Raw genomic sequence first — 26,812 nt, 5'->3', positions numbered from 1 at the left:
AGCGCCCGGGCGCTGATTGAGGGAAGCAGATGGCTGCAGTCGGTGGCCGCCAGCCAGCGGAGCAGGTGCTGGTCACGTGGCCGCGGGTTGCCGGGGCGACGCGAGCGCTCTCGGCGCGCGGATGAAAGGCAAGGGGCCCCGCTTCAGCTGCGGCTTTGTGCCATTGGTGGCAGCTAGAGCGGAAACAAACGCTGGAAGGGGAGACGCTGCCCGCGCGCGGCCGGGCCCGCGCGCCCGAGGGAGGCCGGGAGGGAGGGAGAGAGCGAGGGCCGCGCTCGGCCCGCGCTCGGCCCGCCGCCTTTCCCGAGGGCTTGGCTGATGTCCGCGCTCTTTCCGCGGCGTCAAACTCCGCCTTCCCCCCCCCGTTTTGTTTTTTTTAAATTGTCACAGTTTGAGGTGGTTTTTTGAGAGGAAAGCTGTGTCACGCACTGTAGTTTCACGATAATACAAATTCATTTCCAAAACTCCTGGTCTTTTCACTCCTAAATTCTAAGTCAACCAATTTTTTAAGTTTAAACCAATTAAACACGGGCTGCAAAAGAGGAAAACACCACAACCCAGCTGTCCCGGTTCCGAAGCAACCTGTCACCATACTCGGGAATTGTAAATTACAGCTCTAAAATACACTTTTAGTGGGCTAAAGCGCTGATCAAAATGAACAAGCTTAAAGCCGATGTTTGTTTGAGAAGTTACAAGGCCGGGGATTGTGAAGGAAAAACAAACCCCAGGCAGTGTCCCGGGTATGAAATTAAAACGTTGAGGGTGCAGAAGCCATATAAATGTGGCTGACATAACATTTGGCGACCTGTACTCGCCGTTTCTCAGATACCAGCACGTAACTCTGCTCTTAAATGTCTCAGCAACTTTCCACAACCAGCCTGTCAAATCAGTAACAGGCCTGGGGGAGTTGACCACAGAGGGGAAAAAAGACTAGCAAAAACCCACGTGAGACTCAAAAGCTACATGTGCTTAAAATTACTAACTTTTACCATTGATTTTTCTTGGTCACCATTTAAAAATTTCACCCCCACAATGCTGAAGATCGTATCGGTGAGTGATTTGGTGATGATGTATTTAAAGCTGAATTTCAACATGTGCATCCTCATCAATTTCCAGGCCTCTGAGTGCAGTTGGAGAGGTGTGGTCGCAGCTCTTCAGGTGGCCAACGTTTTCATGGGGGAGAAGGGGGAGAAACAATCCCCCCAAACCTTTCTCTACCTACCATCAGTGGATATAGCTTTCTAGTATTGTGTAGATGCTGAGATACACCAGCTGGTGGTTTTTTTCCCCCCATACAAGCTGCGGTTGCATGCGTTGAGGCTTGTACGGGTGTCGTCAGAGCTGACACAAAAGCACCTTTCCTGCTTGGAAATAACAGGGATGGTAGAAGAAAACAAAGAATTTTCTCATTCGGTCCTTTGTTTTGGTAACGCTTCCTCTGGTTCCGTTTACCTGGTCCGCACAGTTAATACCAAGGCAAGTGCACACGTAATCCTGTTTCTCTTCATATGTGTCAGGTTGCCCAAACACCGCTTTCAGAAAGTGCAGGTTTTGAAGAAAGCAGCTCTTCCCTTCCAGTCTCATTTTTAGTTTCTTGTTGAATACATGCTCAGTGTCGCTGTCCAAGATCTTGAAGGAAAGAGAGGTTTCTGTTGTTAAGGAATGGGAAATGTATAGCGATAGCCCATGCATCACTGATTTTGCAGTTATGTTTAAATACTTAAATAAGGAAGGCAGTTGAAAATAACGAAGTCACTGAAAATAAACGTCTCACAGATTAGCTGTTTTGTTAAGCACTTTTTGCTTACATTTTTGTAGAAATATTGATTAAAAATACCTCTGTTTCAGTAACAAGAAACCAGATTCAGAAACCAGTGCTGCAAAGAAAAAGGTTAACAAGGGAAAGGAAGGTTCTGAAAACTCAGATTTGGAAAAAACTCCGCCACCATCACCTCATCCTGAAGATGAAGATGACCCAGGGGTTCAGGTAATGCTATCTTTCAAGTTCGATGTAACTTTTGACAATTTAGATGCATAAAACAGTAGTTCTCACAGTGCTTGTTGCAGAAATGCAAGTATTTGGGTATTTTCTGTGTTGTTCAGAATGACATACCAAGAAGGTGAGAACTGGATATCACCGTGGTGAATATTTTACTAAAACAAGTGTTCATCATCATAATTTTGCCTTACAGTCTTGTTACCTGCAGATACGCACACAGTGCTGCTGAGTTTTCACGTGTTCTCTTTCATTACTGTTGCAATTACGGTGCTGAATTTTTCTGCTCTGTAGACTTAATGTACCATCATGAGGCCTTGCTTATGCTTCGTGTTTCTTCTTGCATTGGCTTTGCAAACCTTCTGAAATCAAGAATAAGACATGACAAAGCGGAATGTTGGAAACGTGTGTGTCAGGGACTTGTAGCTACACACCTTTAATGGATGAAGGGCCTTGTTGCTTGACTGCCAGTCATCGGCTAGCGTTGATAATTTCTCTTGACCACTATGCACCTGTCACTTTCTGGCCAAACTTTTGTCCGTGTAAAGAAAACCTGGAAGTAGAAATAGCATATATGACAACTTTTGTGTGCTCTTGTCATTAGTCATGTTAAGAAGCGGTCAGCTCCTGGCTTGCTTCTGCTGACAGCGATCAGAGTAGGCATTAAAAATAAGAATTCCCTCATGAAGGGGTAGAGGCAAATTGTGGTGGAGAAAGTATGAGACTTCTAAATACTTGTGCTGGTATTACTGAAATCCATTTCATTTTTCCATTGCATATCAGGTTGTGGATGTGTTGCTTCTAGTTACGAGAGATGTTGATGTTATGAGACTGATGATCACTTGAAAATGGTCAAAGCAGCCTGGTGAAAAGGTTGACAAACAGTGGCATCCTAACACAAACATGGTTTATGCCTTCCCTCTTACTGTCTTCCGGAAGGATGTAGAGTATAAGGAAATGCGAGCAATCTAATATGTTCTAGTTAAAAACAAAAGCAGCAACAAAAAAGAGTGTTATTTCTGATTCGTGCAAGTCAAGTATTCTGAATTAGAAAAGTTGAGATACACCATGCAAACGTTAAAATGTTTGAAGGATAAATTTTTCTGTCCTGTGCCGCAAGTCTTTCTTAGCCTGATTAATGGCGCTGACAAAAGATACAGGAAGAAACTTTTGGAGTTGATCATTTTGGGGGTTAATTTGCAGATGATTATGTACTATCTACAGTTCAATATACATGCATGTTTTCCTTGCTTTTAGTTCAGTGAGACAAAACTTTCTCTTTGTGAAACTCAGTTGGGTGATAAAGTTTGCATTTGAAATATTTTTTTTCTTTTTGTAAATACAAGCATTAGGGTATTTGCATCACTTTTTAAGTAAATGTCATAAAAGTATTTCAGGTGATTTTTGTTTTCTTAATGCTTTTTCGCACTGTGCATGTTGCACTGCACGTACACTTCTTTGCGTAAACTTATGGAAGGGTTACAACCATATGTGCTAGGACAGCTAGAATAAATAAACTTGTTATACATTTCCTAACTGAGATTGGTGTTACGCAGTCGTCTAAAACACTGTTGCATTCTTTGTGTTAAATACCGAGTCTTCTGTAGTGGTATTATGTAGTAATGCACAAAGTGATGCATTGTTGTTTTTATTTAGAGAGGAAATTCATTGTTATTTAGAGAGGAAGAAATACTTACTTTTGTGTGTCACCATACAGATCTTTTTCTATTCCATTATCAAGCCTATTGCCTTTTTAGCTATAGATTAGTTAATGGGTAAAAGATAATCTGATGCAGGTAAATGTATGCACAGTTTCTGACAACAGTGCATAACAATTGCAAAGCCTCGTGTGGACGTGAGAGGAAACAGGAAGCTAACCAAGTCAATAAAAATCAAATAGAGGATTACCATTACTTTTTAGGCATCGTTTTTATTAGGGAAATGGAAGAAGAGATTTTTGGCACCAAAAATAATGGTAAGACTTACCTATTGAGCCAAAAGAAAACTGACATTCTCTCATCGGTAATTATGGAAATGAGGGTGCAAATTTGCCAAGTGGTATGTATTTTCAAGTAGAAAAATATTGTTACAGTTCTGTGGGAAGCCCCATAAGTTACTATGTTAAAGGTAGAAGCCACATCACCATTGTTCAGAAAGGTGGTGTAAATTTAACCTTTGCTCAAAAATTTCATTTTCAGTTAAAGAAAGAATTTCTAATTTTGTGAAGTGCATCAGATATTTGTGCTTCAAAAAGTATGATTAACTTTCTAAAAGTAAATATTTGACTTTGTCTACGTATATTGAGAGACCCCGGTCCGTAGATCTGTTATCACGCTACTTAAGTATTTGCATGTACCAGTGAAGATGTGTGTTAAGCTGAGAAAGATGTAAAAATAAGTAGTATATCAGTTCATAAAGATGGTTTTTTAACAGTTGATATTCAACGTATTTTTCTTTTACATATAAATGTATATACACACACACACACATCAGTCCATTGAGATATTTGATGCTCAGTTGACAGTTTCCTTCAACAGCATACACTCTCAGCTTTTCAAAATACATAACCTGATGCATACTATCTGGGAATTTGAATTTTATTGTTGCAGAAAATGGTGTCTGGCACCGAGTATCAAGTTGCAAATTCTGTCAAATGCATGCTTGTGTATTTTACAGATAGTTTCTGCAGTTTCTCTGAAGCTTTCTCTCATCCTGGAGATGAGGGTATGGGGACACAGAAACCATTAGGGTGGTTCACGTTCTTTATTCTTGTCTATTAGTTTGGGGTCTTTCCCCATGCTGTGCTGCAGGATGTCTTTCTGAACAGTGCTGGGTCAGTGGGGTGGGGAAATCGTATTTCATTGTATTTCCCCTACAAGATAATCTGGGTACAACTGGGCGGATGGGGAGAGCAAGAAGGTGTGTTGTCACTGCTTAGCAACACTGTGGGCCATGCTGTGGAAACGTGGTGTTTGGTTCCTGCATTGGCCATCTGTCAAAGTTTGTCGTAGATGTGAATTGAGAGGTGCAACTTCTTCTATTTTAATTGCTTTCTGAGATAAGCTTTTTAATTTTCTTATGTGGTTTTAGTAATGCTAAAAAAAGAAAAATAACACTTTCCAACTCAGAACAAGCACGAAGTGTTTTTTTTGTTTGGTTGGTTGGTCTTTCTTTTTTTTTTTTTTTTAAACAGAAGTCAAAAGCGGCTAACAGGCAGGAATTTAGAATAGTAGTGTCTTGATTCCACTGTTTCTCTCAAGATGCTGTAAAAAATAATAGTGTTTGCTACACACTAGTGTATTTGAGAAATACAAAGAAGTTTTCTCAGTTATTATGCAATTTATCCGTTTTGTTTCTCATGAGGAATATCAATGCTTTCTATTTAGAAGCGACGCTCCAGCAGGCAGGTGAAGAGGAAGCGTTATACAGAAGACCTGGAGTTCAAAATTTCAGATGAGGAGGCCGATGATGCTGATGCTGCTGGCAGAGACTCTCCTTCAAATACTTCTCAGTCAGAGCAACAGGTCAGATATGAACGGACTGGAAAGGTGGCTGTAACTGCAGCATTCAAAGTTCAAATATAGGCCCTTTCCTGAATGATATTAATCCATGGTTGGCACTGTGTGCCGGAAGGTATTAGCTTTTTACCCTCTTAAAGAATATATTAATTCATGACTTCGTTTATAAGCTGATGATATGCAATTTGACACAGTTCTTTGAAATTAATGGTCTCTATCTAAAGGAAACCTAAACTGGACTGCTAGGAGTCTTGCATTTACTTTGCTGAATTCAGTGGTCTGGCTTCTGTGACTTTAATAAACCACTCAAGCTTGTCCCCTGCTGCTAGGCACCATAAGAACCCCTTTATGAAATTACTGCCTTGTAGTACCCAGCAGGGTACACTTTATTCTCTGTGCAATGTAAATGATGGATAAAATAGTTTGAATAAGATGAGGGGTAATAATGTAGGAATGACTGTTGTAACAATCTCATTGTTTTGTGGTGCTTTTTCAAAGAACTACTTCACTTAACTAACTGATGACCTATTGGAGAACATATACATGTTCTTTTGGTATTCCATTTGGCAATTTGTTAAGCCCTGTGAAATACTGTATGTGATCTCCATTGCTAATTGTGTCTTATCAGAAGGAGAATTTGGTAGGTTTGCCTGCAGTTGTAATAGTGAATTAATGTAATAGTGTAATAAAGAATCGCAGGCAATTTCAATAGCTATCGTGTGGATGCTTACACATCCAACTAGAGTTTTTGAACATCTAATATTTAGACTGTGTGGTGCTGAAAGCATGTGGTATTTTAGGAGAGAACGGCCCATGTGATTTTATCTGTGTATATGTGCATGTCAGCCTTAGTGAGAGAGCTAGAGTTGCATCAGCTCTTAAAAATGGGCTTAAACAAGTATCCTTCAATCCTTCATTATGGTATTAAAACTTTTTGAATCCTCTCAGTTCTCATCATGCTAGGGGGAGGAAGTCCTCCTGTGTATTAAACTCCAGTTGCAAAAAAAAAGTTTGACATTTTTCTAATGAAGGAAGTCTTTAAGTAACAAAGATGCACTCCCATTAACTCTCGTATGGTATTTACGATGTAGGAATCTGCTGATGCTGAAGGTCCTGTTGTGGAGAAAATCATGAGTAGCCGTTCAGTCAAGAAAAAGGTAAAATGAAACAAAATCCCTTCCCCCCATATTTGTAAACAGGCTAAGCATTTTTCTGCTGAAGCCCATATTAAGTTCTTAAAATACCTCAGGTATTCCAAACTAAGAAACTGTTCTATTGAATAGAGGAGGTTCCCTGAAAGTGTCTTTAGATGGTATTTAACATGCTTTTCGATAGACATTCACAAAACAGATATTCTTCCACTCTTTTATTGCGTTTTTTCAGATGAGAATTTTGATTTTTGCAAATATATATGTACCTGAGTGAAATCTATGGTGCTCTTCACTTCAGAGTGATGTTTCATGGGAGTTTGAGGACTGAGAGAAGTCTCCTACATCCTAAGTTTCTGCCTTTTCTAGTAAAGAAAAATGCTTGCCCATAATTTTTGCATCTTTTGATAGTGGTTGTGCTTAGCAGCTAAAAGAAGTTTACGTGCCATCAAGAATGCTACATATACAGGTGGTTAATATGTTCCTTGTCACTATGCTAAAATGATGAAAGAAACAGTCTCGTGGTTCTCTTTTAATTCTGCCCTGGTTGCTAGTTATGTTCTTATTTTGCTTACAGATTCTTCTAATCTGCTTCACAACTTGATTGGCCTTTGTACTTCCAAACTCTTAAACTCTGGGTAGGAAGTAGAAAAGAACTTGTTCCAAAAAAGGCATTATTATATTTTATAGACTTTTTTGTGTAGCTAATTCTCTGACTTGTACTGCAGTTGGGCAGAAGACCATCTGATTAATATAGATAAGGTACTCCTGTTGATCTTAGTTAACCAGAAATACTTCTTTTCCTCAAAGTGTTAATTTTCAAATTGGAGGAGGGAAAGTTGTCTTTATTCATGGATTTTTTTTATTTTTCTTTTCATGTTGTGGCGTTTTGGTTTTTTGGGGGGGAGGATTGGTTTTGTGTTTTTAATTTTATTGCTACTGTCTTAACATCGTTAACAGCTTTGTAATCCTAAATTCATGCAATGTCATGACTGGCTGTGATTGAATTTGACCTGTTTCTGCAGCTTTCACAGCACAAAACCTCTAGGGTTTTTTTTGAAGTCTAGAGCTATATTTTGTATTTCAAGCCTTGCACTTATTTTTCACATAAACTTCATGTAATATACACTCAGTAATTAGTTGTCCTGATGGTCTACTAGGCATGAGAGGAGAATGTGGTCTTTTCATAAATGTCTTTACATTGGAAGCTGTTTTTCACCAATTATTCTTCTCTTCTTCCTCTCCCCTGCAAACAAAGGTGTGATTACTCATGGGGAGTGTGTATTTTGCTGCAGTTTGTGGGAAGTGGTTGGTCTGCTGCCTACATGTCTTTGATTGCAAGCTCTGCTGGAGGCAAGCTCTATTTTGAGCTCTTTCTTTAATGTTTTTTATGGATTGTATTTGCAGGTTTGAGGGGTGTCTCTTCTTTCCCTGCTCTTCTCCCCAACCCTCTTCTCCAAAATCCCCCAAAAATGGATTTCAGGATGTTAATATTTAACATCTGAAGTACCCAACTGTGCTTTTATTAGAGGTGTTTCACACTCTTACTAACGTCATCAAACCCCTGGTTGTTAGATTACTAATCAAAGTAGAATTGCTGTGATCAGGACCAGTGCATAAAATAAACATGAGGAAAGGCTTCACTAGGAAACCTTTCAGTGGATTAGGTTGTAACAGAGATGTTGCATTCGAGTAAAGGACATTAGATAATGAATATGCTTTTGGAGCAGTATTCTTATCATGAAATTATGCTGGTTTTCTCAAAAGTAGCCTTAGTCTAGTTTTGGAGTTACCAGATACGATGCAGCACTGTACTTGCAACCATTTTTGAAATGTACAGAATAAAAGGTAGAAATTACTTTAGTTCATGTTTGAAGTATAAAAGGCAATGTTTTTCCTTGTTGTTCTCAACATGGAATTCTGAATTCTGTTGAATACTTTTTCCTCTTGCAGAAAGTGTTAAGTGCTTGTATCATTCTCTTTCTAAACCATCACAGTCCTGACATCTTCAGTTTGTATGTGGAAATCTTTCATTTTTCTAATTATTTTCTTGGCCAGCTTCAGTCCCCTTTGAATTTCTGCTCCTTAACTTTGAAAAGGAATGGCTAGAACTAAATATGCTATTTAGCACAAATAGCACATATTATGGAAGGATGTGGAGTTTGTAGAACACTGTACCTGCGTGTTACACATATGAATTTCTCTTTTTGCCTACCAATCCATGGTGAGAACTAGATCTAATTCAACAGTATACAAATGCCTACATCTCTTCCACGAACTGATTAGGTTACAATCTAGTGCTGTGTATCAATTGAGGTGATTGGTTTTTGTGTTGCTTTGCATCTGTTATTAATGTGTTCTGTCTGCTGTTCTTCTAGCAGTTGATATTTCTAGGGGGGTTTTGTGGGTTTCTGTTTTTTAAGCTCTTACTTGTCTCTACACCTGAGTGGCTTGCTCAAATAACTTTTGCATTAGCAGATATTACTGTATCCCTTCTGTGGCGAAGGCAGTGTGAGATTGTGTGCTCTTAAGTATTTGCTTGAAGGAGGGGATGATTTATTTCTTCAATTATCTGCAGAGACTGTGGATCAGGTTGTCAATTATGGTCGCACCTGGGCAATCATAATTTGAAGTGTCCTGTGTTGCCGAAGTCTGCCATGTGCTATTTTAGGATGTCTGCATAATCAGTTTGGGGAGAATTTTGCATAAATGTTCTATCTCACCTTTTTACCTGGTTAATGTAAACATATGTGTAGTGGGGGTTGGACAGTGACGTCAAATGCATAAGCTTCTGTCTCATATGTCCTAAACTGATGTATTGTTAAACCCCTACTTGAGTGCTGGTGATTGTAACTTCATTAGAATTCTTTTTTTGGCCATAAGCGTGAATGCCAGAGTAAGATTTTAAAAGTAATTTATTCTGAAATACTTTTTATTTAGTTGAATCTTTGATGCATACTAGTAGAACATATAATAACATAGACCTGTTATTACCTATTAGACAATACAAAAAGTACATTTTACTCATGAGAGTTACAGGCTTTATCAAGATTTACAATGTAAATTATTGTTATTAAGTTGGCAGTTGACAGAAAATATACTTGTCTGAAATGGTGTTGAGGGAAGTTAAGTTGGCTAATATGAAACCTTTATATAAAGGTGTTTCACCATGTTGTCATTGTAAGATTGATGTATCTCAGAGGATTCTGATATAAAGCTAATCAAAGAGACCTGGCCATAATACATTTCAGAAAATAAAAAAAGTTAATGTCTTAAAATTAGGGATGACTTCTTAAAGAGCAACTTTGCCTCAGGGTAGTGAATAGATTCAGGTAATGGGATATCCATTTTTTAATACTTCTTTTTTTTTAATACAGTTTTGACCTCTAAATTATGAATACCTTCTCGAGAAATATTCTCTTTTAAATTTTTTGTTTAAAAAACCCAAAATGATGGTCTTCAAATTCTTTCCTTTGATGGTATCTTTGTAAGTGACGGAGGAGCTTCTTACCTGTGTTTGGGGTTAGGGGATAGTTTACCTTCTTCAACAGAGGATTCAAGAAGATCAAGAAGTAGCACCAGAAATACCTTGTCTTCTTCCATTTCTTCAGGGACAACTAGGTGAAAGCTGGTGTTGGTCCTCTCTAGAAAGGAACACAAGCAGACTGTATTGGAGTGATATAAATGATAAAATCCCTTGCTAGTCTGGAAGAGAGGGAATACTATGTAAATCAGGAGTTAGGAATGCATTAAGTTTTTCTTTACTGTGCTAGAACAGAGTTTAATGCAGCTGCTACTGTTGTTCTTTAATTGCACTGCTATAGAAGTAATGTCTAGCCAGCAACTTTTCTTCTGAGAGAGAATTTGGAAGATGACAATTCATCCTCTAGCTTTAGAGTAGTCTCACTTCCCCCCACCCTCTTTTTTTAATATATATATATATGTATATATAAAAAAAGATGGGAGGATGTTGACTTACACAGGGGTCAACAGTTTTGTCTGTTTAGCACTACATACAATATTTATTACAGATGTTGTCCCTGATGAAGTATGTAAATTGAAAAATGCTCTTCTATTTAAAATTGTTCCAAAGTTCATTAGTAAACACAAACCGTTAACGTTGTGACATAAACTGAATTCTAAACGTGTGCCTGGTGCACTGTCCTTAGTTTGTCCTATGGCTGGGTTCAGGAGTAATTCAACACAGTATTACATGCCATATGTTATGCAATACTTTGGCACTAGGGATGAGTTAAGGGTAGTCTCAACCCTTAGCACTGAATGCCCTTGGTTTTGCTGGTTTATATCACAACTTTAACCTTGCTTTAAATGTAGGTTTTGGGTGTTAATTTAATTTGGCTGCTCTGTATGTGAGACATCTTGCCTGAGTGAATTTAATTGCACCATTGAGTAAAACTAAAGCCATGAACACTGATGCCCTAAAATTCTAGCAGAGGTATAAGGTTTAGTTTTATATGGCTTCTTGTTTGGAGTTATTAACTATATGGAGGAATAAACCCCCTTTAAAACTCTTTTTTAAAACATTACAAAACCCACAATGTAAAGTTGCCATGAGCCAGCCAAAAATAATACATATGGCATTCAGGAGTGCAGTTGCTAATTGGCTGCTGCCTGAGAAAATGGTACACTTGGCTTCTACTTAACACTGTGGGTTTGGCAGAAAGCCAGATTTGGGGTGAGGTTGTGAATGAAGCTGCATGTGGTTAGGGAGGAGTTCAAATGATTCATGTCTTGGAAGTTGTAGTAAGCACTGCAGTATGTACTTGGGTAAGCTGCTGGAGGAAACTCCTCACCCATGTCCTCCCCCCACTAACGCTTTCCTACACCTCCACTTGTCTCTCTATGTGGGGACTGTATTCTGTATTTCAGTTAGTTTTAATCATTAACTAAATTGGACCATTTAGTGGTTTAATTCACGTTTCAACAATTCTTTTCTTGCAGATGGAGAATGGAGAGGAGGTAGAAATAGAGGAATTCTATGTAAAGTACAAAAACTTGTAAGTAAAGTTACAGGTTTGATTACTATCTTTAAGTTCACGTAACTTCCAAATAGTTTTGAAAAACTGGTTTTGTAAATGATATAACTGTTACTATCCAACTTTAAACATTTCTAATGTTTAATCCAAAACAGTGGCAAGTAAACTGGGAAATACCTTGCCTTGGTGGTAGTGGGTTTGATAGCGTTGTCTTAATTTGTGTGCTCTCCAAAATGAAATCCATAGGTAAAATTGCTCTGCTATTAAAAACTTTAAGGCTCATTATGCATGCAGATTCATGAGCACATACCTAAGTAGCTGTGTAGATCTAACTGCAACCATAGAGTAACGTGCCTGCAAACTACTAAAAAATAACCCTTACTGTTATTTCAAAAACATTTGTGTTCAACAAAGTGTCTAAGATAACAAACAAGATGGCCTCCAGTATTCCAGCAGATAGGTGCCCCTCTGTAAGAGGGATGTAATAGTGGTGAGAGCGGTATGTTGTTTCACTTCTGAGCTCTGAAACTGCAATGCAATCAGTATTTAAAATAAGATACTTCACAGCTGGATAATCCCATTTTCTTTTAGAAAAATAGCATATCTTGTTTAATTTTAGCAACTTTTCCATCTGAGAAACAGAAATACACTTCAAGTAAGTTTCTTGCAGGTAACTGCAGATAGTTGACTTCACTTTAAGCTGCCACCTTTGTACGTTTTGCACTATATTGATTATTGCATGATGTTTAATAGCTTAATTGTGCTTTGTTTAGTTTTATGACATTGGCGTGTAATTTTTCTATTAACTATTCGTGTTTTAGACTTCTTAGCAATATAACTTTTGACAAACTCTAAATTTATAAAGTGAGACTAGTCATTTTGGCAGAGATGCTGTTCCTTTGTGTTTTCTTAAAGATGAATTATTACCATGGAACTGTATTTACAAGGGTTTTTCTTTTCTTTCAATCAGTGTTAAAACTTCAGTTGACTCATGTGACTTTTAATTACAATGCTGTTCTCACAAGAATCAGTGTATAGCATGTTAGTATTTGAAATGTTTGCGTATTTTTATTAACTTCTAAAAACCATATTCTGTGCTAAATATGATGTTAAATAGTGACATTTATGATAAATGTCTTGTAATTATGCTTTAAGTATACCCAATAAAAATCTTCTTAGCTTTGTGCAAAATACTAAATGTATGGGGTATGTATTTAAATTTTGACTGGGAGTTGTTTTTATTTACTGAAAAGTTTATCCATTAGTAATTGTAATTACTTCCAGTAAAGACAATTTGTTAATAACTTGTACGATGTAGAAGATTTTGTCCGGTTTTCCAAGTGTAGCACTACAATGTGCTGGAAGGGTCTAGTTATACTAGTTGGATATATAGGAGTATGCAGTGGAAGAGTAGTTTTGAGTAAGACTTTCTCTTTCATCTTTTAGTTCTTACCTTCATTGTCAGTGGGCATCTGTGGAAGAGCTGGACAAGGACAAGAGAATTCAGCAGAAGATTAAGCGGTTTAAGGCAAAACAGGGCCAGAACAAATTCCTTTCAGAAGTACGATTTTTTTGTTTGTTTCTTTTAAGTATTTAAGGAATATTCTTATGAATTCTTGTTCTGTATACAAGCAGAAGATTTTGAACAACTCTGTGATATATCAGTAGCATTTATTCTGGTATAAAGTATAACCATGCTTGATCCAAGTCTTTCAAGTTTATGAAGCTCAAGTGATCTATCCTGACTTTATACTTTTTGTTACAGGTTTTGGGGTTTTTTTTTCTTAAAGTGAGTGGTTAGTTGTTTGCATTGTAAGCATGACTTAGTGAATCAGTACCAGGTCTCTCTTCTCAGGAGCTGATTATGCCAGAAAAATGCATCACATTTTTCTGTGTTATGGACTGCTGCTCACTAGGGATTCTAAGCTTTTTATCATCAATTTAATTTCACTTAGAGCCATAAGCAGTAGTGTGGTAGGGGTCCTGTCAATAAAAGACGAGATCTGCTGATTTGTGTCTCTGAGAGCTTACCTTTCAGTAAAATGCTGTCTTTTGAGAGAAAAAAAACAACAGGTTCATGTGCTGCTGTATTTATTTATTTATATTTATTTTTACTATGGAGTTCAAGCTAAACAAAACCTGTTGCAAATTAAAAACTTCCATAAAGTCAGAATGGGTTTCTCATTAAGTGCATATGATTGACATATTTTGATAAAATTTACAGGAATTTGGGAGAGGAGGACTCGATGTGTTGTGCTTCTAGGAGAGTATAGAACATCTGTGAACACTATGTCAGAGCATCCAAAATACTTTGAGATGATTATAAAATAGGGTGGCACATATAAAGAATTAGCTGCATCATATAATACTAATGCCTAAGGAACTAGATTAAATTAACTTTCAAGACTCCTGATATTTGGGTTTTTAAAGAAGTTAATAAATATGTAATTTGGAATAACAGTACAGTGTATCATGTCATTAAGCAGCAGCATTGGCAAATTTAACATCTCTTCTAAGTGAAGGTGCCTGGAATTGCTGCTTTTTTAAATTACTTTTGGTTGTTTTTTTTTTTTAAATCTGTTTCCACGTGGGTCACAAGTTACGGTAGATACTTGGAATTTGTTCTTGTTTTAGAAAAAGCTATCAAAATATACAGTCTTTAGTCCTTTTGTCTGCCTTTTCTATTGGAGGGGATCTTAAAAGTATAAAATGAAACACAATGCTTTAGTACGCAAGAGAATGCTGTAAGTTGTTGAAGGCATAAGAAAGAACATAACAAATTGTGATTTTTTTTTTTGTGAAACTGTGTATTCATGCAGTGTTTTTTCTCTGTTTTTGAAATAATAATCTTTGAATCTTGCTTATAAAGCAGTTAGACAATTCCTGTAGTTAAAATAATCCAAAGGCACTTAGTGTACAAGGCTCTAATTTCTTTATTGCAAGCTGTAGTTTTCAAGAATGCTAAATGCATTGCATGCCATAAGCCTTTTCGATTGCTCATTAGTGAATTGTAATTTCACACTTCATTTAAAATATTCTTAAACATTCTCTCACAGTAAAAGGTTTCACACAGTAATTAAGAGGCCCAGTTAACAAAGTCTGAGAAGTCTGATTCCCTCATGGGGAATGATCTTGCTGAATTGTAGCATTTCAATTAACATGTTGAAGTTTGCCAAATATAAATTCTCTGTCACCGTGACCCAAAATATTATTGCATGGTGAAATATATAATAATTTTTCCTCTCAGGAAGGGCTAATAGAGATATCTTTTATATTTTTGCCTCTCTCCTTGAACAGATTGATGATGAGCTTTTTAATCCAGATTATGTGGAAGTTGATCGAATCATGGATTTTTCACGTAGCACAGATGATAATGGAGAGGTAAACAAAACTTTTAGTGCATTTGTAGTCAGATAGATATTGTGTTTAGAACTTACTGTTTAGAAATGTGAATGTATTAAACACTTCAGAAGCTACCAGCGTATATGTGTGTAGAAAATAGGAACATATTTGAGAAAACATTGGCTAATACAGCAATTTCCCTAAAATAAAGGGGTTTCTGTAAGAATTCCAAACTTCTTATAAGTTACCTATATTTAAAAAAATACAAAACAAAACAAAACAAAACCACCAACAAAAACCCCTTCTAATATGTACATTTGAGGTGGTACTTAATACTGCAGAAATATGATGTCCATGCAGGTAATACAGAATTTAAATGAAAAGTGTAAGAATCTTAGCTAAATGTCATAATAGTTTAGACATTATTTAGCCTATCTGTTGCAGAAGAGGTCATGAATTCACTGTTTCTTACTCTTTAATGACGTGTTCTGCAGAACAAGATCACTTTGTCTTCCAGGAGACTCCTTTTTGGTCCTGGGAGAATATAAAGCATCACTGGCAGAGTCAATGTTTCCATATTGCTCTGTCAGTGAATGGTGGTGTTTGGGTTGCCTGCTAGGAAGTTTCTGATGACACTGACAAGAAAAAACAGTTGACTGTTTAAATATGTGGTAAAGCATGGAAATTGTAACAGTTGGAAAATTAACATTGTTTTACTTTTAAATTTTAGTTTAACCTTAGTAATTTCAAATGTAGTGTTGTGCTTGTTTTGGTGGTAAGCCTGCATTTCCCGCATTCTAATCTTACTTCGTTAGGTAGTCAAGGTGTCAGCCTGCTGTTTGCTTATCCTTTTGGCCGATTCAGACCTTTGGGCTTGGTAAAGTTTTTTGAATTGTATCTAGCAGATAAAATCCTGCAGATGTCCTGTAAAAAAGATTACACTTTTATTCTTTTTAAATTGTGATGTAATCTTATTTTTGTCCTAACAAAGCCTGTAACGCATTATCTGGTGAAATGGTGTTCGCTTCCTTATGAAGACAGCACTTGGGAGCTCAAGCAAGACATCGACCATGCTAAGATCGAAGAATTTGAGAAACTGATGTCTAGGGAGCCAGAAATGGAGCGTGTGGTAAGAATTGGCTCTATACAGAGGATTTTATTTGAAAATAGTAAAGTAATGTGGTCTTTCAGAAACCACTAATGGGATTTGCTGTATTTGAAACAGGAGCGACCTCCTGCTGATGACTGGAAGAAATCGGAGAGTTCCAGGGAGTATAAAAACAATAACAAACTCAGGGAATACCAGTTGGAGGGAGTAAACTGGCTTCTTTTCAATTGGTACAACACGTACGTAAAATATTGCTTACTGCTGAATCCTGCTTTGGAAATCTTTTATGGTTTATTTGAAACAATAACCTTTTAAAGTAATCTTCTAAAGGGAGGGTTTAGGATTATTTACATGTCTCATTGTTTACTGCAGGAGTCATATACAACCTAATTTTGAGTGGATAACACATTGTTACATAAAACTTGAATATTTCAGGAAGATTCTTGTGGCAAATGCTTTTGTATATACATGTGTACATGCACACCCCTGCTGCCCCTTCCTCCCCCATGTGAACTTGAGAGGTACATGAAATGGCTATATCCATGCTTACTGCATGACCAATTATAACATTTATTTAAAATGCAAAAAGATTATGATGTCTTTTGAGTGTATACTTGCCATTCTAGAAAGTTCTATTTTATTCAGTTTAGCTCCTTACTGATTTTCAATGTTTTAAGTTGGGAATAAATCATTTGGACTGTTTTTATTGTTTTCAGACGAAACTGCATTTTAGCAGATGAAATGGGGTTGGGAAAGACTATCCAGTCCATTACGTTTCTCTATGAGATATATTTGAAAGGAATCCATGGTCCTTTCTTGGTTATTGCACCGTTGTCTACAATTCCCAACTGGGAAAGGGAGTTCCGCACCTGGACAGAGTTGAATGTGGTTGTGTATCATGGGAGTCAAGCAAGCCGGCGGACCATTCAGTTGTATGAAATGTATTTCAAAGACCCACAAGTAAGAACTCTTCATGATTTTTTTTCTCTTTTTTTATATATGCTCTACTGTTGTTAATTAATCTAAGCGTCAATTAGGTTTTTAGTACTGATGTAGTAGGTTTTGACTAATAATGAAGGCATATGTATTAATAAAGAGAGTGCTTTTTAATAGTAGCCAAGAGATTAACTGGAAATAGAGGAGGACCAAGAGTTACTGAGATGGTGCAACTCTTGTTCAGGGTTTCACTGTTTCATGCAAGGTTTTCATTATTTTGTGTTCCTGAGGAGAGCTGGCAGAAAAGATTCTTAATGGAGAAACTACTTTAATTGTAACTAAGCTTAAAAATCAATCTTTGCCTACCATTCCAGGAAAAGACTAGCTTGCAAAAATTAAACTTGTCAATGCTTCTTCATCAGATTTTATAAGTCATATATATTTTGAATCTGTGTTACTGCACTCATGTTGAATAGTGCTTATGAGAGAAGGAGAGCAGGTACAGAGAAGATTGGGGGGTAGAAACAGAAAATTAGAAAACTGAAGCTATAAAGAGCAACAGATCTCTACACTTAAATGCATGGCTTTGCTGAGAGTAAGTAAAAAGGATTGGGGAAAAATAATGTGCATGCATCAAGTGTTGTTGCAAAACAACATACCCTCCTCACTTAAGAGAAAAAAAGAATGGAAGTTCAACCTGATTGAATGTATTGTGGAGTATTATTTCCAGCTGAGCTTAAAGAAGTGATAGTGGTGAATTCATATATTTAGATTTTCTGTAAAGCATTTGATTTTATGCCACAGGATATTTTGATTAATAAACTAGAATGATGTAAAATCAATATGGCACACATTAAGTGGATTTAAAACTGGCTAACTGATATTTCTCTATGTAATTGTAAATGAGAAATTATTTGCATTTCCAGCGTAGTTCTTCAGGGATTGGTTTGTGTCCATGAGCTATATAACACTTTTATCAATGACCTGAAAGAAAACATAAAATCATTACTGAGGAAGTTTTCAAATGACACAAAGATGGGGAGAGTGGTAAATAATTAACACAGTTCATGGATACCGAGTAAGCTGTATTACTTAATAAATTGGATCCAAGCTAACAGTACTCAGAATAGCTAAATATAGGGCTATCTGTGGACAAGGAATAGAGATGATTCTTACAGTAGGAAGAGCTCGGTTCTGGGAAGGCTGTAAGACAAATGCAGATCCTTTTGTGTCGTGACACATGACCGGTTAAACATGAGTTCATACTGTGAGACTGTGGTTAAAAGGGCTAGTGTAGTGCAAGTGTGTAGGAGGAGAGAAATCTTTATTAAAGAGTAGAGAAGTTACAGCATTCTTCCCTTTGTCAGTAATGTAGTGGGTAGTCCAGTTCTGCCTAGTTCTCACTTCCTGTCCTCAAAAAGAGTGTTGAAAAAAACAGAGTCCTTGGAGCAAAGCTATGAGGGTGGTTGCGAGATAGAAAATACGCTTTTAGAGGGAAAGAACTGAGTAAAAACTGTTTTGAAGGTCATGACTGGAGCACAACTTGACATGCCATTAGGGCAAACAGAAATAGAATCACACACTTAAATATAGTAGAAAAACACAGTAATTTGTAGTAGTTAGAAGTTACATCTGTAGAAGTTACAATTTATAGAAGTTACATCTGTTTGGCCATTTTCTTAGCAATTTATCAAAGAAACTTTCATATCAGAATCATATATGCTGTTAAGGTTGATTTGAATAACAGTTGCTACATTGAGGTCTGATGGCTTATATGCCGTACGATAATACACAAATGAACGGGAATTGATTTGTACTTTTTCTGGTTTTAAAACGATTTCTTATCAGAGATAGATGTTTTGTATCAAATTTAAAAATTTGGGTTTATGCAAATACTGTCTCTGCTGAAGTCTTTCCTGTGTTAAAAATCACGTATGTTTGGGGTTTTGTTTGTTTGTTGTTTAAGCAGTGCTTGTTCTCAGTGTGTTCTTCCCCTTAGGATGCAGCAATTATGTAGCATGAAACCTGAAGGAGCATCATCAGAAAAATCCCCACTTACTGTGCAGGTTCTTAGTGTTAATTCGGCAATATAATTTCGTTGATCTAAAGACAACTGAAAGAATCTAAAGCAAGATGCTTCAGACAGTTTTGTTCCCACTGTTGCCATATTCTTAACTTGTCTCTTGTAATGACCATGGGAGTCATTTGACCCCATAGCAAGTAATGACAAAGCACTCATGGCACAGAAAAAGGAATCATTTTCTGCTAGCTTTGCTCCCTGAACTGGCTTAAGAGAAGAATCGGAAATTACCATGGTTGGGGATAAAGGAGAAATGGAGTGAACTCGTCCTTTTGCTGGCAGCTAGCTTAGATGTGTTATGAAATCACCTTCTGCGTTCCATTCTTTGTAAGACTGTGTCAGTTGTGAAATGCATGGTAGAAACTGAATTATGTGAAAAAAATCTCTTCATGTTCTGACTGAAAGAATCCTGATGTAGTGTTCAGTCTGGCATCCTCTAAAGTGCCATCAGTGGGTGTACAATGGGGGATGATAAGGGAGAGAAAGAAGGCAGGCTTTGGCAGTATCATTTCCAGTCTCCTTTGCCAAACACATCAACGCAGACGTCGGCATCTTTGGCTTTTTAGGTCTTAACATGAAAAGAGGCTTTTTGTTTCTCAAAAAGACAATTGAACATTGAGAAAGTATGAGTGGCTTTGAAGGGCAATAATAAAAGACAGCATGCATGAGAAGCACCTACCCCATCTGCAGTAGTGTGATTTTTCAGAGTCAACACTGGTAACCAGAGTCAAGTTGTGAAAACCTAGAGAGTAGTCAGTAACAAAATACATTTCTGCAGTGGTGTGACTTCAACACTAAGGACACCATGCTACCAGGGACATTCCCCTAAAATCCCATTCTGCCTCGTTGCTTGTGAGGGTCGTGTAGGGAAGCCTATTCTGGTCTTCTTGAGCAATATAACTGAAAGGTCCTTCTGGGGGCCTTCCCCGGTTGGAATATCAAATAAACCAGTTGCTTGTCTATAGTATTCTACCTGTGAGAAAGAGTTCTGTTGTAGGAGCAGGAAAACTATACATGCCAAATAAAATTAATGACGGAGCCCTGCAAAAGAGTTGACTTGTTTGTGAGGGAAATTTACTTCGCAGTGTAATGAGGACTAAAAAGAGGAACCACCTGGTTCATGTGTAGAAACAGAATACCTTGTCCTTGGTTGATTTTAACTCAAAATAATGCTATTGATGTTCAGGACTTTTTCTGGCTTACCTGGTTCATTCCTTTTGGGCTCAGTGGGTGTTGGCTTAAGAGAGCATTTTCTTGCTTACATGGTTTTCTTCCTTGCTGAGAAGATATTGAGCTATGAACATGTCATCAGCATAGGTTTACCTCAGATATCCGCAAAGAACGCTTAGCATGCAGCAGTTTAAGGCGGTATTTCACCAATAGGGACTCCATCTTTCACCAAAGATGATGCTGAATTGCATTTTACAAAGTGGCTATGACTTAGTTATCCAGATGCCTTCTGGCTGGAATTGGTTAACATGCACATTTCTTGCATCTGTTCTCTTGTTCCTCAAAGTGGAGTCTGAGGTTGGTGGGAAAAGACCATAATAATCTTTCATGGTTCCCACTGGTGGAATGTGCATCTTTTTAGAAGTCCAATTCTTATACACATCCAATTGACCTTCTCAGTTTGTATCTGCTAGGAGGTAATAACCCAAAACATAGCCCAACTTTTATATTTATATCTAATTGTTGTACTTTGTGGCCACCTCTGTTGCTTGAGTTACTTCCAGAAGAACTTCCCAAACAGAACAGGAAACTGCTACCTATTGGGACGATTGATTTCCTCAAATGGAAGAACTTCTCTGAATAAATGGATATGAAATTCCTGTGGTTCCAATGTCAGAGAGAGAACTTCATTTGGATGTCACACTGAAACAGGATAAATTGATTCCTAGTTGCCCAAGAATGCACCTGTGACAATGCTATAGGTCACTTTCCTGATAGTTTCTACATTTAAATTTCTCAAATGTGACATTAATAGGATTACTTAGGATTCTTTCCTATACTTTCCCAAGTGTTGGAGGCCTGAAACTGTTGAAGAACAACATCATTTACCTTCTAAAGCTCTTGGAACTTTCTACTTGATTTACTCCTGTGTTCTTCAGTACAGCATTTGACTGTCTTTCAAATAACATGAGCTCTTGTGGCAAGACCACTATGCATATTTTAATGTAAGATTTAGACAACTCTAAATATATAATCAAGGGTCCCTCTTACTATTTTTGCTTTACCTGGATGTGCTGCTTTATGTAGTGGTCATTTTTGAAGAGCACTGCTTGCTGTATAGTTGTGAGGTTGCTCATAGAAGTGTTCTCCACTACTTGGAAAGAATCTCCTGAGTTGCATTCTCATATTTTCACAGTTTTGTCTGACTCATGAAAAGGTTACAGTATTTCAATTTGCTGTCTTTGTAAGTTGCCCGCTTGGTGTATCTTCATCTGCTGTTTGTTAAGTAACAACTCTTTTTCTTCCTAAGATGATAAATGTTTCTGGACTATGCTGTGAGAAAGCACTGTTGAGCAGGTCATTACTTCCTCTGAAATACCCTTGATGTGCATAGGCAGATTTAATGCTGAGTTCAGGGTATCAGGTTTCCAATAATTTTACTGAGTCAGTAGCCAGTTCTGATCCCCACAGTTTGGAGAGGATTATATGCAGGTCATTTATAAAAGGATTGAGACTTGCACATGTTTGAAGGAAGAAATGGTCACCTTACTGTAAAATATCTGTTTCTTTCAAAGTGTATTCAGTATACAACCCATGACAGTCCTGCTTTGAAAAGTAGAATGGCCTTGAACTTATGTGATGCCCATCCTTAGACAGTGTTCCTGCACAGGCCCAGTGCCACTGGAGATACCAAGTTAGATTTTTCTTTGAACAATATTGGGAAGAAATACAGCATCATGTCAGAAAGATGTTCATTTCATGATATTGAGTAAAGTTTATTCAGGGCAATTTTTTGAAACAGAATCTTAGTATCAGCCCTGAAAACAAGACCCTCAACTAACCACATAAATAGTGAATATGGTGCCAGACATCAAGTAAATCGTCCTGTTGAACTTGCCTTAACATTACAAACTATCAAGGAAATGTATGCAGGGATATACATTCTCCATTTAAGAGTTCAGATATTTGCTTCTTTTCAAAGCTGTTTACTAGAACTGTAGGTGTTTTGGATACTCAATGTCCACCAGGAAAAAATTAATGTTTACTGAGAGCAAAATATTCTAATAGTCATAAAAATGAAGCCTGAATGTACTTCTGGCTTATTTGGATTGTCTGGGAGGACTGTCACATATCTTTGATTTAAAAGAAAAAAGAAAATTCTCTTGACAAAGTCTGAAAACCTTATTTGAATATTGCAGCATACATTAATGCTTCAAGGCATTAGTATAATCCATATGAATTACATCTGAAATACTTGTATAACATCTTTGTAATGAATATGCAGAGATTCTGTGGGCCTTTTTACAAGATTAAAAACAGCTAGCATGAAGCCAGTAGTAAACTTAGACATTTATACTCTCTCATTGAGTCAGCATTAATGACTTCATTTACTTAAAATATCTTGCCCATTGTACTGTTCTGTATTTTTAAAGAATGGATTTTGAAGATGAAGCAAATGTACTTCTTTTCTTTGCCAGGGAGTTTAACTTTTGCTGTTCTTTTTAGGGTCGTGTGATAAAGGGGTCCTACAAGTTCCATGCCATTATCACAACATTTGAAATGATCTTGACTGACTGCCCGGAGCTGCGTAACATTCCATGGCGTTGCGTGGTCATCGATGAGGCCCACAGGCTGAAAAACAGGAATTGTAAGCTTTTGGAAGGACTCAAGATGATGGACCTGGTCAGTGCATACATCTCTTACATTTGTGTCTTCTGGATTTTTATTACTCCTGATTTATGGTTTCATCAAAAAGTAAAATAAAAGGTTTTCTTCTCAAGTAAAATCATCAAGTGCTAACAAGAATGAGGGAATGCAGCTGAGAAAGTCTTTAAAATACCTGGAAACATATGCATATCTTCAGTTTTGGAGTACTGATGTATCATAAGTCTCTTCACTGGTTTAGACCTAGAATTATGTGGACTCTGTTAAGAGAAGATAAATTTGTTCTTTCCTTTCTCTCTTTTCATGTGACGTACTCCATAGTCACTTCTTCACATAGATGTTTATTTAAAGGTTTAATGTGGTCAGGTGGTCAGATACGGATGCAAGAGTTAAAATGTTCTGCATTAATATCAGCTCTGATGTTAATTTGTTGTGTGGCCATAAGGATGTTCTTTCAGGCTGACTAAGGAAGGGAAAAGTGAGTTGCTTTCTGATGTTTGCATAGATATGTATTATGTTATGTGCACGAAATATGTGTATTAAGCACACAGAAAAAATAAGATAACGGTTTTTAAAGGTATTTACCATTTAAAAGACAAAATAATTATTTTTGTGTGTGTGTGTGTGTGTTCAGAAGATTCTTTAAAAATGTGAGAGAAATGCAGTCATGCTAACACCTGAAACTCAAAATCTGTTATTTCTGATAAGAATAAAGCAGCATAGACATCAGCTTACACAAGCAGTGGTGACCTATAGGTCACTTTTAGTTTCTTTTCCCCTGTTTGTTAAACAGTACTTTTCTTGAAGGAGTCTTGGGGCTTAAGGAATGAAAGTTTATAAATATGCTTTATACAATTTATTTATTATAGTTGCTATTAGAGGAAAGCTGAGCTTATAGGTGTGGCTACAGATGGAGATACGGAACTTCTCACTTAAGTTCTTGTTCTACTACTAAATTAATGTTTGATGTTGGGCTAGTTGCTTAACCTCTAGGCTTCTCCTCTAAAGCAATATGCAACTTTTCCTCTTGTGTCTGCCAGTATCATGCTCTGTTGTGTGTAGATGAAAAGTAGGACTCTGCTTCAGGTTTCCTATGTTGGAAACTTACACCTGCCCTGGAGAGATTAATGCACTGAGATCTATTGGAGGTGTAGTAAATTGATGGATTTATACTGGAAGTGATGGGAAGTTTACTTGTTACTATGCCATTTAAAGTTCATTATATCTGTGAAAGGTCTGGGATGTTGTGGATCAGTAAAATCTCTTCTTGTATCTAGAGGACTTTTGAAGGTGCTTAAGTAGTGAAGTTATTTTTCTGGGCTATCGCTGAAGGAAGGCCAGAATACTAGTTAGAAATGTCTTGAAAAGAGCTATGTGTAAGTAGTTGGAGGAATGGACAGGAAGCAAAGATGAGAGATACAGGGGGGGAAAAAGAGATAATTTTATGTATTTCTCCATTGAAAATTAATTTAGATGGATTCGTAGGCAATTATTTCTTAACCTTTCAGGAACATAAAGTGCTGCTTACTGGAACCCCTTTGCAAAATACAGTAGAAGAGCTGTTTAGCTTGCTTCACTTCTTGGAACCAGGTCGCTTCCCATCAGAAACAACATTCATGCAAGAATTTGGTGATCTGAAAACTGAAGAACAGGTAAACTTCTCCTGCACACTTACTTTTCTATTTAGATATTGTGAATTTATCTATTTTATTGTTTTTACAAGTAATGCCTATTTACTTTTTGGAAGACCATAGTAGTTTTATCCCTATTTTTTTATTTGTTTTCATTTTCTGAAGTTTTTTCCTTTTGATCAAAAGTCATTTTGCCTTATCACTAGTTTTTTTATCTTTTGCCCATTGGTCATGCAGAAATAGGGAAAGTTTCCTCTTGTTAAAATGCGGTGGTTAAACATGAGGGTGGGGTGTCTTGTAACAGTTGCTGGATGAAAATACTTCTAGAATTGCTTGTTCACTCTTAAGAGAATTAACTTGTCAGTTTACATTCTTCCTTAAGCATCAGTATCAGAATGAGGAGACTCTCCTCTGTAATTTCTGCAGGAGTTAACATCTGAGAGTTTTATCAGTGACTTCTGTGCAAACAGGAACAAGTTTGAAACCTAGTTTAGCAAGATGCAACCAAATGGAGGGAGAGTCTTTTGACTGACTCAAACAGATTTCTCAAGCTGTGCAATAAAACAAATGCATAAATCAATGCAAACTGAAAGACCCTCAATGCAGCATGGTTTAGATCTAAAATGTAAAAGCTTCTGATGATCATACATAAAACTTAAATTTCTTCTTGTATGTATGAAAAAGTTTTAAAAAGTCAATAGGTAACAGTCAAATCGCCTTAATATTAGGAATAAACTGAAGCATGGCATCTTAATTTAGGAACCTTAATTTGGCCCTTTCCACCCTATGATAATCTAACGTCATGATTGCATGCATTTTTGTATGTGACTTATGTTGGTTTTGTCTGAAAATTCTGTTTCTGGTATTTCTAACTTTTGACTGCTTGAATTTATTAACTTTCTTTGAGAGCAACTCTTCCATAGGTAATAGTCTAAATTACAAAACAGCTCTCCCTCCAGCCCCTTACCTCCTGGAAAAATCATAGTGTGTCCTGAGGGAATCATAGGATATGTTTCCACAGATTGTGCAGGCAATTGCATGCCAGTCAGAATGGACTCTGACCTGATTGGAAGTGAGCCAGCTCTGGTCCAGAAGCCATGTAGTCCCGTTAATATAGTGTTTGAGCTGGAGTTAATATATCCTAACTCTCAGCATAGCTTTCGTCTGGCCAGCTCAAAATGTCAGCAGAGCAGAACTGGAAATTTTTGAAGCCATACGTGGAAATATCACTAAAATAATGCCATCAGCTGTTAGCAGAATTGGAGCCTGTATTGCTTGGGCCAAAAAGTTTTGGAAGAAGTGCATTCTCTGCTGACAAACCATTAGATGTTTTGGAATTTGATATATCTTTCAAGTGATGGAAGAGGTAATGTGTTAATGACTTGGGTTTTCTCCACCATTCCTTGCAATCCTTTTTTTCCTTTTTTTTTAATTGTTCATCCCTCCGTACTAATTTGTCTTTTTTCTCCTGAAGTTGCTTTATTACTAAGGGAATGATGTGAATTCAGGAGAAAGTGTCTTTTGTTCATGTTTCTGCTGTGCAGCTCTGCATCAGGAGATGATGACCTATTTCGGGGTGAATTATCAGCTCTTCAACACTGAGGTGGTTTGTACTTTGAGAGACAACCTAAAGCAGCCTAAATGCCAGTCTTTTTCTATATGGAATATGTTTGAGCTTTTTATGTAAGGGACTTTACAAAAACTTGACAAAACTTAGCTAATTTTTTTGAGGAAAATGGGCATTTCTTCCCCTCTCCCCTATTTAGGATGTGTCTTAAAGTATATGCTGCAAAACCTGGAGACACTTAAAAATTACCAGTGTGTTAAAAATTTACAGAAATAAAATGTTTTCATTTTAAGACAAGGCCTAAATAGTTTTCTACTTAAGTGGATATCAAAACTAGGGAAATAAGAAAAGAATCAGAAGCAGATATATAAAGGGAAAAAATAACCATTAAACACTGTGTTTAGTGGTTAGAAGTTAACTGGAAAGCTTGATCTTGCAGTCAAATTTGCTTCTATACTTGTGCTTGCTTAGGGTTAGCTTTGCATGACTGGTGTGCAGTACTGTCCTTGTCTAGAAGGGTAGTCCTAAGTGAGGTCTGTTCAATAACATTCATTAAACAGAAGGGTTGCACACTCAGAATTGACTTTAGACGTGTATGTTACTGAGTTAACAAGGATAACTCAGTCTCTGGGTCACTGAGGAAGGATTTTTTTAC

At 37.1% G+C, this 26,812-nt stretch overlaps 1 protein-coding gene across 1 annotated transcript in view; it reads left to right on the top strand.

Moving 5' to 3' along the window:
* Nucleotides 1–26,812, top strand: part of CHD7 (chromodomain helicase DNA binding protein 7) — a 90,117-nt gene that overhangs the window by 37,683 nt on the left and 25,622 nt on the right. The window contains exons 3-13 of the mRNA XM_010582895.1: nt 1,849–1,987; nt 5,383–5,520; nt 6,606–6,671; nt 11,625–11,680; nt 13,106–13,220; nt 14,957–15,040; nt 15,993–16,130; nt 16,227–16,348; nt 16,826–17,069; nt 22,801–22,977; nt 24,468–24,611. Coding sequence (XP_010581197.1) covers nt 1,849–1,987; nt 5,383–5,520; nt 6,606–6,671; nt 11,625–11,680; nt 13,106–13,220; nt 14,957–15,040; nt 15,993–16,130; nt 16,227–16,348; nt 16,826–17,069; nt 22,801–22,977; nt 24,468–24,611 — 1,423 coding nt within the window. The remainder of the gene's footprint in view (nt 1–1,848; nt 1,988–5,382; nt 5,521–6,605; nt 6,672–11,624; nt 11,681–13,105; nt 13,221–14,956; nt 15,041–15,992; nt 16,131–16,226; nt 16,349–16,825; nt 17,070–22,800; nt 22,978–24,467; nt 24,612–26,812) is intronic.

Source organism: Haliaeetus leucocephalus, unplaced genomic scaffold, assembly GCF_000737465.1.
Source record: "Haliaeetus leucocephalus isolate CR32 unplaced genomic scaffold, Haliaeetus_leucocephalus-4.0 Scaffold858, whole genome shotgun sequence".
NCBI lineage: Eukaryota > Metazoa > Chordata > Aves > Accipitriformes > Accipitridae > Haliaeetus > Haliaeetus leucocephalus.
Note: the sequence above shows the minus strand (reverse complement) of the source record. Positions and strands in the feature narration are given on the sequence as shown.